The sequence below is a fragment of the Oncorhynchus kisutch genome, linkage group LG25 (genome assembly GCF_002021735.2).
Source record: "Oncorhynchus kisutch isolate 150728-3 linkage group LG25, Okis_V2, whole genome shotgun sequence".
Classification (NCBI taxonomy): domain Eukaryota; kingdom Metazoa; phylum Chordata; class Actinopteri; order Salmoniformes; family Salmonidae; genus Oncorhynchus; species Oncorhynchus kisutch.
Window position 1 is genome coordinate 1,092,044 of NC_034198.2, and position 17,770 is coordinate 1,109,813.

General features: G+C 40.7%; 1 protein-coding gene across 1 annotated transcript in view; it reads right to left on the bottom strand.

Annotated features, from left to right (window-relative positions):
- Positions 1–292: 292 nt before the first annotated feature.
- ccdc186 (coiled-coil domain-containing protein 186) overlaps positions 293–17,770 on the bottom strand; it is a 132,082-nt gene continuing 114,604 nt past the window's right edge. The window contains exons 14-16 of the mRNA XM_031804743.1: positions 13,301–13,520; positions 10,788–11,007; positions 293–3,082 (exon numbers count right to left, since the gene is read on the bottom strand). Coding sequence (XP_031660603.1) covers positions 3,026–3,082; positions 10,788–11,007; positions 13,301–13,520 — 497 coding nt within the window. The 3' untranslated portion in view covers positions 293–3,025. The remainder of the gene's footprint in view (positions 3,083–10,787; positions 11,008–13,300; positions 13,521–17,770) is intronic.

Consider the following 17,770-nt stretch of genomic DNA (forward strand, 5'->3'; position numbering starts at 1 on the left):
ATTTTTCTACAATGTAGAAAATAGTCAAATAAAGAAAAACCCTGAAAAGTTCAAACTTCATTGAACTACATTACCCAGTAGGCAAGCTGCTTATGCTGAAAAGGGTAAATTAGCTTTTGGATTTCCTGTTTTTTGGGGGATTCAGACAAAAGCTAATATTTCACTTAACTTTTTTGTATTAAATATGTTACAGGTTTCTAGTGATGCTTACAAAGACAATTTCCTCTGGGCTGTACATTAATTCACTTTCTTTTTGCTTTCTGTGTAAGGGACAATACAAACAAGACAATAATGAAGAGAAACAGAGATTCATCTCTTTTATTCCCTGTAAACACCATATATACATATTGGATCTGGAATATTAAAAACATTTGACCATTTTACAGAAGATCATATCTACAAATGTATAATAATCACAGCTTGAATATTCAATCAAACAGAGCACATTGAACAACACCAAGACAATCAACAGAAAATACCAACATCTCGCTATAGTCAGTCATAATTTTTACACTCACAACACATCTGTCCATATTGCTAATTTCACTGTTACGGGAGACAAATTTGCCACTCTCTCTCTTTGTGGACTGGTCTCCCAGGCAAATAACATATTCATTTAACATTACACCAATGTTTTCATGTTGTGAGAATGTAGGCCTAGGTTGGACCACACATGGGAGTGCTTGACCCATTTCACAATTCAAATGGTACTTTCCAGCACGTTTAAAGTAAAGGTTCCAGCAACTATGGTGGATGCGGAACCAGGCCAGTGCATGGCTTAGTAGTGTGAAACGGGTACTAGAGTTATGCTTCCAATGGTTTTGTTGTCATGGAGGACACATTTCTTTAACCATAAGAGTACCACATTATCCACAGTCACTAGATTTGTCTTACCAAGATATCTAGTATGTTGTTCATTTGACAATCAAATTAAACAGTAATGAAACGATTCAGGCAAATTATTTTGCGTCAAATGAACAATAATTGTTGCCTTTGTAACATAAGTTACAAAAATCATTGATTGGTGAAAGTCTTCATTGGTTGAAGATACTCTACAACGTTAATCTTTAAGCCATATCAACAGTTTGCTGATCAATGATAAACTGTTTTACCCATAGTGTATGGGTACCCACTGCTTCTGGGATATTTGGGTAACTCAGTGCATAATAACGAGATGTCCGCCAGCCATTTCATTATGTTAATGTATTTATTCAGATGAATTCCTTCTTGAATATTCTCTCAAGCTGCTCCTGAAAAATCAATTGACTAATTTGCCCACGCTGCATGTTCTCTACGCACTGTTGCGGAGTAGAGAGCCAGGCTGGGAATCCTGTGTTTTAGGTTTGCCAAGTTGAAAGGGTGCAAAAAGAGCAGTAGTGTTTCCCCTAGATTTTTTCCCCCTAGGCGGGAAGCCCTCAAACCAACAAGCCGTAAACATCAAATTACACAAATCGATCCTGTGATTGTTCAATAGCGGGGGGCCAAGTAGACTTGTTTGGGGGAGAAGGCATCCCACCTAAACAATGGTGGGAGAAACACTAAAATCCCAGAGGAGTCAAGAGGGGCCTCCTTTACACTATAGTCGAAATAGTTACACATAGGTGACAAAAAACAAATGGGGGAAAATAACTACAACCATAGACTGCAGCTTAGGAGCTAGTCTTCATCAGAATTCTCCATACTTCTGTGTGTGTGTGGTGTGTTGGTTGTAGCATAGGCAGCCGTGGCTGAGGAAAAGTCACTCTTTATCATGTCCTTGCCAGAAGACGGTGTGTTGCAGGTGCATGTCAGCTCCTCTGCGAGTGGTCGGGCTACCTTTAAAATGTAAGTGTTGTTTACACCCATCCCTGGGACCATACGCCTCTAGCTCGGCCAGGTGACCCTCACTATGACAGCTGAAGAACATACTGGTGAAGAAGCAAATGGGGGGGGCTACAATGCTTTGTCCTACAAATTAATGACAGTAAAAACAAGGGAGTGTGTGAGAAAGGATGGAAACAAACAATTGAATATAAAATAATATTATAAAAGATTTCCTTCAGTGAATGGACAAAATGAAGAACAAAAAGGAGAGAGCAATGGACTTGATTTTAAACTAAAGAAAAGCAAAGAAAACATTAAATGCCAATCGAAAACAACAGAAATAAATAAATCACATTAAATTAACAACTAAAGACCAGCCCTAGATTATCCAGCTGAACTCATTATTATTTATACAACTTCATAGTAGGACATTTGGGGTCAAGCCAGGAGTTCTTCTTTGACATTGGTGTTTGCAGAATGTAGGCCAACTAGCGAATCGTGACTCCAGATGCTTTGTCATAAATCGAACATTTGATGTCAATGGGAGATACGCATACAAATACAAGTTATGAATGATCATCTCAAGTATCATTTTTGCCTTAAGTGCTTTGTAGGGCTACGGTGAGAAAGGAAAGTAAGAGCCTGGTGGACAAATGTCTGAAGGGTTGTGGGTTGAGTGCATTAGTAGTCTTTAGTTACTGGTTCACAGTGAGAGTACTACTGTATGCGTTAGGGGTCACAGCGGTAATTCAAAAATATATTCAGCAAATTGGCACAAACACTTTTTTGGGAGAGTAATAAGGATTGGCATGCACACGGACCTGCATTAGCAACTGGCTTCAGAAAATGCTAACCAACATAATCCTTTCAATTCATTCATAAATAAAGCTATCCTTGGCATCCCGGGAAAGTGTATTCGATTATGCGGGGGGGGGGGAATAGTAGGGCAATCCATTGGTCAGAGGATCTGAGTACTCATCCCATTGGAGAGAAGAGTTGAGAACATGGGGGTTATCAAAAAGAACAGGCGACTGGTATTCAACATTCAAATTTCTCCTTTACACTGCGTGTGTGCATGTGTGTGCGTGTGTGTGTTCGCATGTGTGGCACAAGATAGTTAGTTGGTGGGGTCTTCAACATTCCCTCTTCACTTGGTCCTCTATAATTTCCTTCAGACACTGTCGTCTAGCATGCGCAACTTCCTCTGAGCAATGTCCTCCAGCTATCGTTGCTGTTTGATAAGTCGCTCAATCTCCGCCCCTAACGTCTGAAGATTTTCCTACAGAGAGATGGAGATAGAGACAGAGGGACACAGAGAGAGAGAGAGAGAGAGAGAGACATCAGGCAACCCATTCAACAGTGAAATATTCTGAGCTGGACTACATCGTTTCCCATTTGGAGTCCTTCGCCTTGCACATTTCTATGTCATCAAAGTTAGAAGACTGGAGAAATGGAAGATGAGAATGAGGACAGAGAGAGAGAGTACAAGACAGAGAGAGGGAACAAGATGGTGAAAAAGACGCACAGAAAAAAGAACGAGAGAGGAGAGAAAAACTGTGAAAAACAGAAAGATGCTTGCAGCAGGGATGGATGTGTATCGTCTTGGTGCTTTCGTCAGAGACTGATTGCCTGATCACCCCAGTAGACTAATCCTTCTACCATGGGCAATGCTCTGCTGGTCAAATAATTGGGCATCAAACCTGGGTCTTCTGTGCAACTCAAAACCTCAATAACCCACTGAGCTTAAGTCTAGGAATTTGTTCTGGGAGCTAACATGGGATTTTGGGTTTCAGTCAAGGTAACTCATAATGCGATTTTAGTTCACCAAACCAGCGCTCTGTTACACAGGTACTGTATCTTACTTGTATTTATTTATTTAACTAGGCAAGTCAGTTTAAGAACACATTCTTATTTACAATGACGGCTTACCCCGGCCAAACCCTCCCCTAATCCGGAAGACGCTGGGCCAATTGTACGCCGCCCTATGGGACTCCAGATCACGGCCGGTTGTGATATCTGTGAAGCCAGCTACCATAATTAGTGGCTTTCCATAGCAATATCCCAGTGAGCAATGACCAAGGCAGGACATTCATGGACGTTAATAGTGGTTGAAATTTGGTTTGTCTGCTCTGGCCTTGAATTCAACGTCTACAGACGTAGATTTTTGGTCAGGTCCGAACTGGCCTTGATTTAACCCAAACATAGACGTCAATACTGTTTTACTGTACTCTACTGAACTCTACTGTACATTTTGTGAAACAGATGTCTACGATTGGTTCAGATTTGGCCCGGTTTATTTAATTGTCAGCCATTGTTGCCATTAATGCTAATTATTGCTAGTTTGACCACCATAGGGCATCTTTGAGAAGCATTTGATAGTCTTCAATATTGGCTGTACTAGAGAATTTAAAACCATTTTTTATAAGAACATAGTATATGGGATTGATTTGAAGAAATGTAGCCTAATTAATTGATTAACATTATAGTGTTTCAATTCCAAGAAAAACGAAACCCTTGGTTTCCGTTAGGAAAATATGGTCCTGTACAACGTGATGGTCGGGAGTAGGTTACAGTACTAAGAGCATAATATTTCCACACCCTAATTATAGTCTAACCAAATTCCAAACAGAGATTAAGTGAAAATAAAAATCTCATTGATTTACTAAGACCAGGCCCCATACTTGTCTCAGAGCAGTGCAAAACAATGCTGAAACAGTTGACCACACACAGGTAGGCTATTGCTTCAAATCCTATTGCTTCTAGCTTCAATATGCTTTTAAAATAAATAAGACATACACCACTTTTAACAGCACATTACTCAACACTAGTGAGACTCATGTTGCCTACGGTAGGCCTACAGCATATCTACAAATATTTTTTTCAATGACGTGACTCTCTGCCAATAATTACATTTAGAGGATTGGAGGATTCTAAATTAATATCTAAAGGGGCATTTTTCGTTAGGGCAAATCTGATGTGTGAGAATATCTAAGGGACTTTTATATCATTCTAAATGAAATAATAATAATTGCTTTGTTTAAAAAATAGCTATATTTTGGAGATTATTTCCTTTTCAAATAACCAAAAGTGAGCGTTTGTAATCTGAATAAAGGCCAAAATTATATTTATTTATATTTTTAGAGGGAGAGAAACCAAAAAGCCCGCCATGCGTATAAGGACATCCCGGCCGGCCAAATCCTCCCCTAACCCAAATGATGCTGGGTCAATTGTGTGCAGCCCTATGGGACTCCCTATCGTTGTCGGATGTGATACAGCCTGGATTCGAACCAGGGACTGTAGTGATGCCTCATGCACTGAGATGCAGTGCCTTAGACCACTGCGCCACTCGGGAGCCATGCACAATATAACCAATATATATTGTCCTGCTAATAGCCCTTCCTAGAAACGTTGTTTGCAGAATTCCCTGCCTGCTATGCTTGTGAAAAACAAGGTTAATAATACTTTTTCACTTGTTAAAGGTTTCAATTGATAAAAAAAAAGTTAACAATTAGCATATTTGAGTTTAACCATAATATTTGTTGTATTATTTGTTCTGTCTTTTCTGGTGGATTAAACTGAAATTGCAACCAACTTTCTATGGTTTATTTTTAAAATAATGATATTTTGGTTTCAAATAACCGAAAGTGAGCGAAAAAAAGGCCATTCTTGAACACGAGGTGAGACAAATTTGTAAATAAAGCCAGTTTGCTATTTAGAATGGGACGTGACTTTAAGAAAGCTGAATTAATTTGAATAATATTATGGAGTTTCTATTCCATGAAAAACAAAACCCTCAGAGTTTCCGTTAGGAAAATATGGCGCTGTACAACGTGACCTTTATTTAACTAGGCAAGTCAGTTAAGAACAAATTCTTATTTACAATGGCGGCCTACATCGGTCAAACCTGGACGGCTCTGGGTCTATTGTGATACAGCAAACCTAACTAAAGAATACATTTGACGATAGAATTCTCCCCCTACCCTCCTTCTTTGCAAGAGTCTATTGTCCTGCTCACATCCCATAATGGCACTGTACAACATGACCGGTAGGGAGTAGGCTACAGTACTACACTAAGAGAAAAAGAACCCTAACATTTCCACACCCTAATTGTAGTCTAACCAATACCCAAACGGAGATTCAGTGAAAATAAAAATCTCATTGATTTATCAAGACCAGTCCCCATGCTTGTTTTAGAGCAGCGATGTCTTGACCTCTGAATGCTGTCTTTTCCCCCTTCCACTTGCCTCTTCCATTAATTTTGAAAGAGTATTTTCCAGTAAGCAACAATTTGTTCCCCTTCATTAGCCTATTTTGTTCCAATATTTCTGTCATTCAGTTATATTTATTCCCATATTCATTCCTTATGGATCATGAGAGATGGTGGAAATATGTTTCCTTTTACAGACTATAATACATGGTGTCCAGGTCAGGATAACCAACACATTTATTTATTAAAGAATATCAGAAAGAATGTTGGTACTTATTTATTTTGACCAAAAGCCATGAATGAGTGAGTCACTCAGCTTTATATAGGTGCCGAGGCTATATGACTGCGCCATCAGCTTGACTTTTTAGCAGACATCACTTGCTTATATTCTCTTAGAATAAAAACCTTAGTGTAACAACCCTTTTAGTAAGCAATACTGACATGTAGTAACAAAAAAAAATATATATGTATTTTTCCGGGTGCGCGTGCAGGACAGAGGAATAGCAATTCTTACACTATTGTTCAGGAGGAACGGAAAATTGCATGTCAATTCATAAACCATGTGCCACTGAACATCAAAAATCTCTTCCCAACTATTTTGCAATCTATATGGCTCGCAACCAACAAATACATTTAGAGGAATTGGAGGATTCTAAATTGTTTGTTTAAAAAATGATATTTTGGAGATGATTTCGTTTTCAAAGACCTCCCCTAAACCGGACGACACTGGGCCAAATGTACATCGCCGCATTGGTCTCCCGGTCGCGGCCGGCACGGCATCGAAACAGCATCTGTAGCAATGCCGTTTGCACTGCGATACAGTGTCTTAGACCGCTGCGCCACTAGGGAGGCCCCATCCACAAAGTTTTAAAAGTTTTTAGTGCTAATCAATTGCCTTGCACAAAGTATCAAAATACAGAGAGGTGTTGGTAAGAGTCTATTGTCCTGCTAATAGCCCATAATGGCGCTGTACAACGTGACTGGTCAGGAGCTCAATATAATTGAAAAGTTTATTTCTCTTAGAATAAAAACCTTACTGTAACAACAGTTTTAGTAAGTAATACTGGCGAGTAATAACACAAAAATAGGTGTATTTTTCTGGGTGTGCGTGCTGTACAGAGGAATAGCAATTCTTACACAATTGTTCTAAATTCAATCACCTTCTTCATCCTCATCATTCAGGTCATTGAAATTCAATTTTGAAGTCGTGCACAATTATCAGTTTCTATTTGGTTTATGTCGCCCATTCATTGACAGTTAGAGACACAGTAGTGCCTTGGGACCCAAAAGCATAATCGGTGCTCTAACTCCCCCTTGCGTTGGCCTGCAGCAATGAAGCAGTGACACAGGGTACTGTACTAAACTACAAATTCCATATTAAGTTCATTATTAAGTCTCAACACTTTTAGTTGAGCAACCACTGTAAAAAAAATTCTGTAACCTTTACTGAGAATGTCATTGTAGTTGAAAAGTTCTGTTGGTTTGTGTTAGGAAACTTTGAATATGGTCACTGCCAGTTCCAAAGCTCTTGGTTAACACAATGGAGTAATAATACGTATTCCATACTGTAATCTTCATTTTGATCCATTATCCTTTATTCAATGTAACAACTTTTAAACGTGACAATATTTGTTGACATATAGATAGAAAAGTGAAATGATGTACGGTTGAAATTTGCCAAAATGACCCCCAAAAAACATTCTCAACATCCGTGAAAGACCTATTTTCAACGTCCGTAAAATACGCATGTTCAACATCCGTAAAATACGCATGTTCAACATCCGTGAAAGACGCATGTTCAACATCCGTGAAATACCTATTTTCCATGTCCGTAAAATACGCATGTTCAACATCCGTGAAAGACGCATGTTCAACATCCGTAAAAGACCTATTTTCAACATCCGTAAAACACTTATTTTAATCTTTCACTTAGAACCAAAAGTGAATGTGACATCAATGTCCATAAAATATGTATTTTCAACGTAATTTTGCTCACAAGAATGTCATTGTCCTCACACTGTACCTTGGCCAATGCCATACTAAACAATGAGTCCCCAATCCGTCATTGAAAACCATATAATAAAAAAAGATTTAAGGGAAGAAGTAAATCATTGAAAACTTTCTAATGACTATCTTGGCCTTATTTGCCAGATCCTTGGAAATGTCAAGATCATATTGCTAGATTCAAAGTATCAGAGCAGTCTCCTAAAAACCATTGCTACATTACAGCCAGTGTTTCCACTTGAATTCCCCATGTTTGCAATACAGCCATGATAAAAAGGTTTTCAGTGTAACCTTAAACATGTAAAACCAGACAAAGCATGTAGAAAGGAGCAATATATTTTTTAATAAGTAATCTTTGAGTACTATCACCAAAATAAAAATTCCAAACGTCATTGATTTTGTTATAATGTTCATGACATCCATGACAAAATGTGTACTATTGCAGGAAATTTGCTAAAAACTGCACCGTTGGTCATGCCAACTAACTAGAATAATCCCAGTAAGCAAAACTACATTGAAATATTTTATTTTCCAGACGTTGGAAGTTCATTTCAATTTAGGCTCTGAATGAAAGTTGAAAAGACGTATTTTCCAGGCACTGAAAATACATTTTTTCCAGACGTTGACCAAAAACCGGACATGTAAACCAACGCCGATCCGGACTGCACCAAAAAAAAGACGTCCAAAAGGTATCAGCGTCGGCCTGTGCTGACTGAGGTATAGCCTACAGTGTGGCCTGAAGTTACATTTTAGGAATGCCCATTTATGAGGTAGGCCTACCGTTTGTAAAAACATATATTTTTTTAAAGACAGCTGGTCTGGACAGGACCATAAAAAGACATCCAAAAGGCGTTGGCGTTGGTCCATGCTTACTGGGGTATAGCCTACCATGTCGGCCCGCTATGAAATTTTATGAACGCCCATATGTGGTAGGCCCACTGTTTGTAAAACAGTTGGTTGTATTGGCTTTATTAGTCCTGATTCCTATGACTACTCAATTTGGGTTGAATATCAGCTACACAACTTTATCAGGAGGAGTTATCATGAGCCTATTTGCAATGCGTTTACATAGCGGGAAATGCAGAAATATTATATTTTTCACTATGATCAGCACCTAAAAAATTGACGGATACAAACTTGAAACCACTGATCATGACAATTTAGTCCACAGGATGACATTTCTGGACAGCAGTTGTGAGCAGCCTGATTGTCCATTCCATATGGTCCATTTTACCTTGACCTGTCCTGTTTTTAGGATACAGTGTTTGTTAACATGTAAGCACATTTTAGTCCACAGGATGACATTTCTGGACAGCAGTTGTGAGCAGCCTGATTGTCCATTCCATATGGTCCATTTTACCTTGACCTGTCCTGTTTTTAGGATACAGTGTTTGTTAACATGTAAGCACATTTTAGTCCACAGGATGACATTTCTGGACAGCAGTTGTGAGCAGCCTGATTGTCCATTCCATATGGTCCATTTTACCTTGACCTGTCCTGTTTTTAGGATACAGTGTTTGTTAACATGTAAGCACATTTTAGTCCACAGGATGACATTTCTGGACAGCAGTTGTGAGCAGCCTGATTGTCCATTCCATATGGTCCATTTTACCTTGACCTGTCCTGTTTTTAGGATACAGTGTTTGTTAACATGTAAGCACATTTTAGTCCACAGGATGACATTTCTGGACAGCAGTTGTGAGCAGCCTGATTGTCCATTCCATATGGTCCATTTTACCTTGACCTGTCCTGTTTTTAGGATACAGTGTTTGTTAACATGTAAGCACATTTTAGTCCACAGGATGACATTTCTGGACAGCAGTTGTGAGCAGCCTGATTGTCCATTCCATATGGTCCATTTTACCTTGACCTGTCCTGTTTTTAGGATACAGTGTTTGTTAACATGTAAGCACATTTTAGTCCACAGGATGACATTTCTGGACAGCAGTTGTGAGCAGCCTGATTGTCCATTCCATATGGTCCATTTTACCTTGACCTGTCCTGTTTTTAGGATACAGTGTTTGTTAACATGTAAGCACATTTTTTATTTAGATTAGCAACCTGCAAGATCTAAAAAGTTTCCGTCTCATTACATTGTCATACATTTTATCTCCAGCCTGGAGGCTACAGAAAAGGCCACATACTCTTTCTACCATATGCTACATCTGCTAAATATTTTTTTCTGACAAAATGTTGGAGCCCGCAGCGATGTGTCTCTCCAACAGCACCCTGGAGAGGCGCGCTGAGAAAGTACTAAATCAATATTTTGCGTCCCTGCCTTTTACAAGGTGGTCGGTCACATGGCGACATCAGCGCTCAGCTAAAAAGCCAATATGCCAGTGGTTGAGAGAAATTGTAGGTTGTTTTTAGACAGAATTATATGTGAGGTTTTATGTGTTGGAGTTGCGTCTTGGTCAGTTTAGCTCAGAAAATGCCACCCTCGTCAATCTGCCACCATTGGTGGTCACCTAATCCTGCTTAATGAGCGGACCGGCCCTGTGTGTGCATAAAAGCGTTTCCACTGCAATTTGTTGCTTCATCTTTATTCCAGACAAAAAAATGTCATGTACATTTTTCTAGTTTGCATCATGCCTGTTCTTTTATGTGTCAGGTAATTCATCTGCATAAAATGGTTGGATGGAAACATGGTTACTGACTGATAGTGCAGGGGTATGTAGTGTGAGCAGAAGTTAATTGTATAGCTTAATAAACTGAACTCTGGGGCTTTTATTCCCAGCAACACAAGGTGAGACAGTGTGTTCGGGGGACCCACCTTGAGTGTGATGTTCTTGAGCAGCGTGTCCTCCAGCACGGCCTGCAGCTTCCTGTTGATCTCCAGCGAGAGGTCAAGGGTCAGGCCACTGTCAGCCGGGTGGGAGGTGTATAGGGAGGCCATAATGCCCCCCCGCCTGCCAAATTGGGCTTTGTTAAAGTCTGAGGCCTCTGAAGAGAGGGCGCCCGACTCCTCTCTCAGCACATAGCTCTGGATGATCCTGTAGGGGGCAGAGAAACAATAGTCCAGTCAGTTGCGCACATTAGACTACCATTTCAGGTGACTGCCATCCACACTCAATACCCACAGGGCTGCCATTTTAAACTGTTGGGCACATTCAATCAGAGCCCTAATGGCAGTAGTTGTGCAGATAAGAGTTAATTAAGCAGGTCACCACAGGAGAGAGGGTTGCCAAGACCCTATTAATCAAAATCACCCATCTAATCAGTATGTGTGTGTGTGTGCGTGCGTGCGTGCGTGCGTGTGTGCGTGCATGCATGCGTGCGTAGGCTATAATGCTTCAATGTTTCACTTGTTCATTTTCTTAGCATCAGCTCCGAATCAGTCTATAAACAAGCTACAATGATCAACAATAAATGCAACAACTTCAAATATTTTAGAAATCAGTCAATTGAAATAAAGGCCCTCATTAAGCCCTAATCTATGGATTTCGCATGACGGTGAATACAGATATGCATCGGTTGGTCACAGATACCTATAAAAATAAGGTAGGGGGGCCTCCCGAGTGGCTCAGCGGTCTATGATAGCTAAGAGAAAACACCTGTCTCCAGATTACATCTTCAAACTAAGGGCAACTGTGGCATGGCATTCGTGACAGGGAGACGCGTCCATCATGCATGAGGATGTATACGGTTAAGATAGACTAGCGTTAGCTAGCTACCTTTTCAGATATTACACATTTCTAATTTTGACAGAAAATGGTTTCATTTCAAGCTAAAGTGTACTGTTAGCTAGCTAGCTAACATTAGCTGACTGGCTCCCTAGCTGACGCTATTATTTATATCCCAGAGCTGTTTGCTTTGCTAGTTAGATCCTAATGTTAGCTCCCAGCAGATTCATGCAGGGTAGCAATGACATGATTTGCCACTATGTTCATTGTTGTTTAACTACCTAACGTTAGCTGGCCTGCTCATTAGCTAACGTTACGTGACATGTGTGATCTTACAAGTTGTTTACATAGCTAGGTTCATTGTTTCCCTAGCTAGCTAGCTACACATCTATCTAGCTAGCTACAAGTGTTACAACACCCGGTGAATATGGCCGGTGTCAGTAAACGTTGGCAAAAAAGCGTAATGAAATTGTTACCAGCAGAGCTGGTTAGGATGTATTCATGTTATACAGAGGTAAACAAATCATTGGCCAGAGTGTGCGCTCTGAACGCTCCGAGAGCAAAACAAGATGGGCGGGGCTAAAGCTTAAGAAGGTGTAAATGATGCTGAATGGGTGTAGACAAATTAGAGCTCTTCACTAGATACTAAAACAGTTGGTCAACAGCAAAATTGACAGAAAATTGTGTCCCTAAAAAAACGATTGCATAACCCAAACTCTTTTCTCCAGCTATCACTCAATAGTCTGGCTGCTGATAAAGTGTTTAATGTGATTAAACATGGTAAGGAGTAGCGTGTCCCCCTAGCTTGTGATGTGTTCCATACTGTCTGTTTGGCTTTGGAGGTGGGCATGAATATGGATATGCCATCGTTAGTGATCGACACTCACGCACCATGGACCGAGCAGCTATAAATATCCGATAGTCTTGTCTGTCAGAAGAAGGGATGGACAAGTGTATGTGTGTTTGTGAGAGAGAGAGCGAACGAGTGAAATGCTTACTGGCTGACAAATCATTGATAAAGAGTTGACGTGCCAATCCCCTGCCAAAAATCACTCAAACACAGCCTTCAAGAATCCACCAAGCACTCTAAAAAGGAATGACGTCATGTGACACCACCTGACTCTGTGACGGTGTCAGCAAATCAAAGCAGAGTTTGTAAGAGCAGAGTGAGTTAGCAGAGGCTAAAGCCAGGTTAAGGCTAAATTAAAGTTATTAGCTCCCATGGTAGAGACTCTGCTCGTCATTAGCATACACTTTGGTTAGACCTCTGCTAACCCTTACATTAGCATTAGTTTGCTGAATTTTCTAACTATTAGCATCATGTTTTGCTATGTTTCTGCTTGCCATTAGCTTCCTATTTGACTAAGTCTTCATGTTTTTCTAGGCTGCTTGTATTACCTGTTATAGCCATACTTTCCCAAGCATCTAGTGTGGCAAAACACAAACCATACCAACAGCACAAGTAGACTAAACAGTTTTGTAGAACAAAAAAACTCAAATCCAATGGCAAGCCAACACCTGCCAGTAAAACAAATCCTTATCCGTCTCCGACATCTCTCTTTTGCCGCAAGGAGAAAAAGTCTAAATAAGGGATTGAACCCACAACCATCGGAGTTGTACATGTGTGCTTTCTGCTGGGAGTGTTAACACTTCTCTCACTCACTTTGTCTTCTTGCGGATCTCCTCCACCAGCTGCTTGATGTGGTCCTCCATGAACTCTATCTTCTCCTGCTTGCGGGCGTGGGACTTCTGCAGACGCACAATACGCTCCACAAGCACGGCCTTGTCCACCTCGGGGTAGCTGTCCACCACCGTCGGGCCCGACTGGCTCTCCAGTGAGCGCTCCTCCATGCTGCTGCCGCCGTGCCGCGCATTCAGGGAGCCTGGAGAACATAACATACAACTTCATTGTCTATCGAAAGGTTTTCCTATCTTAAATTCCCAACCCCATGCACACACACGAGACGCTGGAACAGCACAGGCTCAGCCACAGAGGAGCGTCCGTGCAGCAGGTTAGTTGTTAAGTGCCTCAAGGGCACAAACATAGACATCTAATTATTTTTCAGTAGGTGGCACCAGAGATTCTGATGCCAGCTACACTCTGGTTGCCGGCTCATTCCCCCAGATTTACCAAATCAGCCCTGGGATTTGAACGAGAAGGATGTGGGAGAGCATAGGACTTCTGTAGATTCCGTCTGCAGCAGTGTACCAACCCTGGTTTGTTCCAGCCTAGCACTAACACACCTGATTCAACTCATCCTGGTCTGCATTGAGGATTGTTTGAATCAAGCGTGTTAGTGAAGGGCTGGAACAAAAGCACATACTGCAGTTCTTCAGGTCTGGAGTTATTAGTACTAGCCCTACTCCTCACCTCCTTCTTAAAACCCATTGGATGAGAAAGCCAGAGGTCCTTCCCCTCTGACCTTTCCCTCCAATGGGCTGTGAGAAAGCAATGAGGAAAGAGGATGTGAGGAGAATGCAATTGAGATCTTCCCTAGCACACGCTAGCTAGCTGTTCATTATAACAATGTTTTCTTATTTATACCTTATGTGCATTACACTATGATATTTATATGCAATACAATATACAGTGAGGAATATACAATAATACAACGACTATAAGGTTAAAGTGAAGACTGAGTCCATATCGCATGAAGCGTTTAGAAATTACAGCACTTTACACTATGATATTTATATGCAATAGGAATATACAATAAACCAACGACTATAAGGTTAAAGTGACTGAGTCCATATCGCATGAAGCGTTTAGAAATTACAGCACTTTTTGATTATTTACCAATGAATGGTAAATGTATTATGTCATTACTAACAATTCATTCAGGATTATCTGTAGTCATAGCAGCATCTACTTTAATGTAGTGTTTAGAAACATATGATATTGTAATTTACAATAACAGTGACTCCAAAATGACCAAATGAAGCAATTAGGCACCTCAGGGATTTGTGGTATATGGCAAATATACCACGGCTAAGGGCTGTTCTTATACACGACGCAACGTGGAGTGCCTGGATACAGCCCCTAGCTGTGGTATATTGGCAGGGTAGTCTAGTGGTTAGAGCGTTGGACTAGTAACCGAAAGGTTGCAAGTTCGAATCCCCGAGCTGACAAGGTACAAATCTGTCGTTCTGCCCCTGAACAGGCAATTAACCCACTGTTCCTAGGCCGTCGTTGAAAATAAGAATTTGTTCTTAAAATAAAGGTTAAATAAAATAAATATACCACAAACCCCCCGAGGTGCCTTATTAACTGGTTACCAACGTAATTAGAGCAGTAAAAATGCATGTTTTGTCATACCCATGGTATACAGTTTGATATACCACCGCTGTCAGCCAATCATAATTCAGGCTTCGAACCACCCAGTTTATAATACATTATTTACTATAAATTTCGATTGGGCACAAAATAATCTGAAACAACCAAAACAAACAGCAAATGCATCCAACAAGTTAGTTGCAAATGCAAGGAATATGGGACCAAATAGAAAACTTTATCCTACTTTAATACATAAGTGAATTTTCCAAAATACTTTTGGTGCCATAAATATGTACAAAAATTGCTCTGATTTCTAAACGGTTCACCCGATATGCATGAAAATACACGATAAAACTGACAGTCTGCAGTTAGATCTGTTATGGTGACCGTATTAAACGCCACACCGGTGGTCACGAGTCATGGAGGTCGTAAAAATTCCATGTGACCGTCTAGTCCCGGTAATTAGGCTTCTTCAAGCTCTGATGTGGCTGATAGCCTTCCAAACTTGCTAACTGCCTGGTACTCAGCACTCGATTGTCACTCTAATCACTCTGACATCAATAAAAATGTAATCTAAAATGTAATCTAACACTTCTACAGGCTATGGAATTGCGTGAGAAAACAGTGATGGCCTCTATTACAGTAAAAATAGGAGGATCCCATACAGTGGGGAGAAAAAGAATTTGATACACTGCCGATTTTGCAGGTTTTCCTACCCACAAAGCATGTAGAGGTCTGTAATTTTTATCATTGGTACACTTAAACTGTGAGAGACGGAATCTAAAACAAAAATCCAGAAAATCACATTGTATGACTATTAAGTAATTCATTTGCATTTATTGCATGACATAAGTATTTGATACATCAGAAAAGCAGAACTTAATATTTGGTACAGAAACCTGTGTTTGCAATTACAGAGATCATACATTTCCTGTAGTTCGTGACCAGGTTTGCACACACTGCATTAGGGATTTGGCCAACTCCTCCATTCAGACCTTCTCCAGATCCTTCAGGTTTCGGGGCTGTCGCTGGGCAATACAGACTTTCTGCTCCCTCCAAAGATTTTCTATTGGGTTCAGGTCTGGAGACTGGTTAGGCCACTCCAGGATCTTGAGATGCTTCTTACGGAGCCACTCCTTAGTTGCCCTGGCTGTGTGTTTTTCGGGTCGTTGTCATGCTGGAAGACCCAGCCACGACTCATCTTCAATGCTCTTACTGAGGGAAGGAGGTTGTTGGCCAAGATCTCGCGATACATGGCCCCATCCATCCTCCCCTCAATACGGTGCAGTCGTCCTGTCCCCTTTGCAGAAAAGCATCCCCAAAGAATGATGTTTCCACCTCCATGCTTCACGGTTGAGATGGTGTTCTTGGGGTTGTACTCATCCTTCTTCTTCTTCTTCTTCCAAACACAGCGAGTGGAGTTTAGACCAAAAAGCTCTATTTTTTTGTCTCATCAGACCACATGACCTTCTCCCATTCCTCCTCTGGATCATCCAGATGGTCATTGGCAAACTTCAGATGGGCCTGGACATGCGCTGGCTTGAGCAGGGGGCCCTTGCGTGCGCTGCAGGATTTTAATCCATGACGGCGTAGTGTGTTACTAATGGTTTCTTTGAGACTGTGGTCCCAGATCTCTTCAGGTCATTGACCAGGTCCTGCCGTGTAGTTCTGGGCTGATCCCTCACCTTCCTCACGATCATTGATGCCCCACGAGGTGAGATCTTGCATGGAGCCCCAGACCGAGGGTGATTGACCGTCATCTTGAACTTCTTCCATTTTCTAATAATTGCGCCAACAGTTGTTGCCTTCTCACCAAGCTGCTTGCCTATTGTCCTGTGGCCCATCCCAGCCTTGTGCAGGTCTACAATTTTCTCCCTGATGACCTTAAACAGCTCTCTGGTCTTGGCCATTGTGGAGAGGTTGGAGTCTGTTTGATTGAGTGTGTGGACAGGTTTCTTTTATACAGGTAACGAGTTCAAACAGGTGCAGTTAATACAGGTAATGAGTGGAGAACAGGAGGGCTTCTTAAAGAAAAACTAACAGGTCTGTGAGAGCAAGAATTCTTACTGGTTGGTAGGTGATCAAATACTTATGTCATGCAATAAAACGCAAATTAATCATACCATGTGATTTTCTGGATTTTTGTTTTAGATTCCGTCTCTCACAGTTGAAGTGTACCTATGATAAAAATTAGACCTCTATATGCTTTGCAAGTAGGAAAACCTGCAAAATCGGCAGTGTATCAAATACTTGTTCTCCCCCCTGTATCTATAGGCTAGGTCTACTCTATTGATCTCTCAACGTTCCTAACATTAAGCACATTGCTTATATTTACAACAGGAGTATATAGCCTACCTGGCTGGCATGAAAATGACACAGGGAACAGCGTCCTCCATTCGCTATTTAAGTGTATAGATGACATGTATTTTTCCCCCCGCTGCCCGTTTAGATACATGTGAATGATAATGGTCCATTCGAAATCAAAACAAATTTCACACATATTATTTAGTATATGTAAAGACAAGATTAAATCAAGAATAGTTTGATGAGTGACAATATTAGTCTATCACTTATTAATTATATATTATCACTTGTGAATGATGCCCAGCACTTGTTTGAATCATAGTCGCACACATCATGTAGCCTAGCCCATAGGCCTATATGTTTGGATAAGGTTTATGTCACAACTAAAGTGGCCAAATAATTTATTAAAATTAAGCCTCATTAATCCGCATTACAAGGGGTGTAGAGCCTAACTGGTATACATAAGCAGCGTGTGACATTCAAGTTTGGGGAAGATAATTTTCACCATAAAAATGCACATTTATAATAAACGCATTACATGAATAATCACATTTG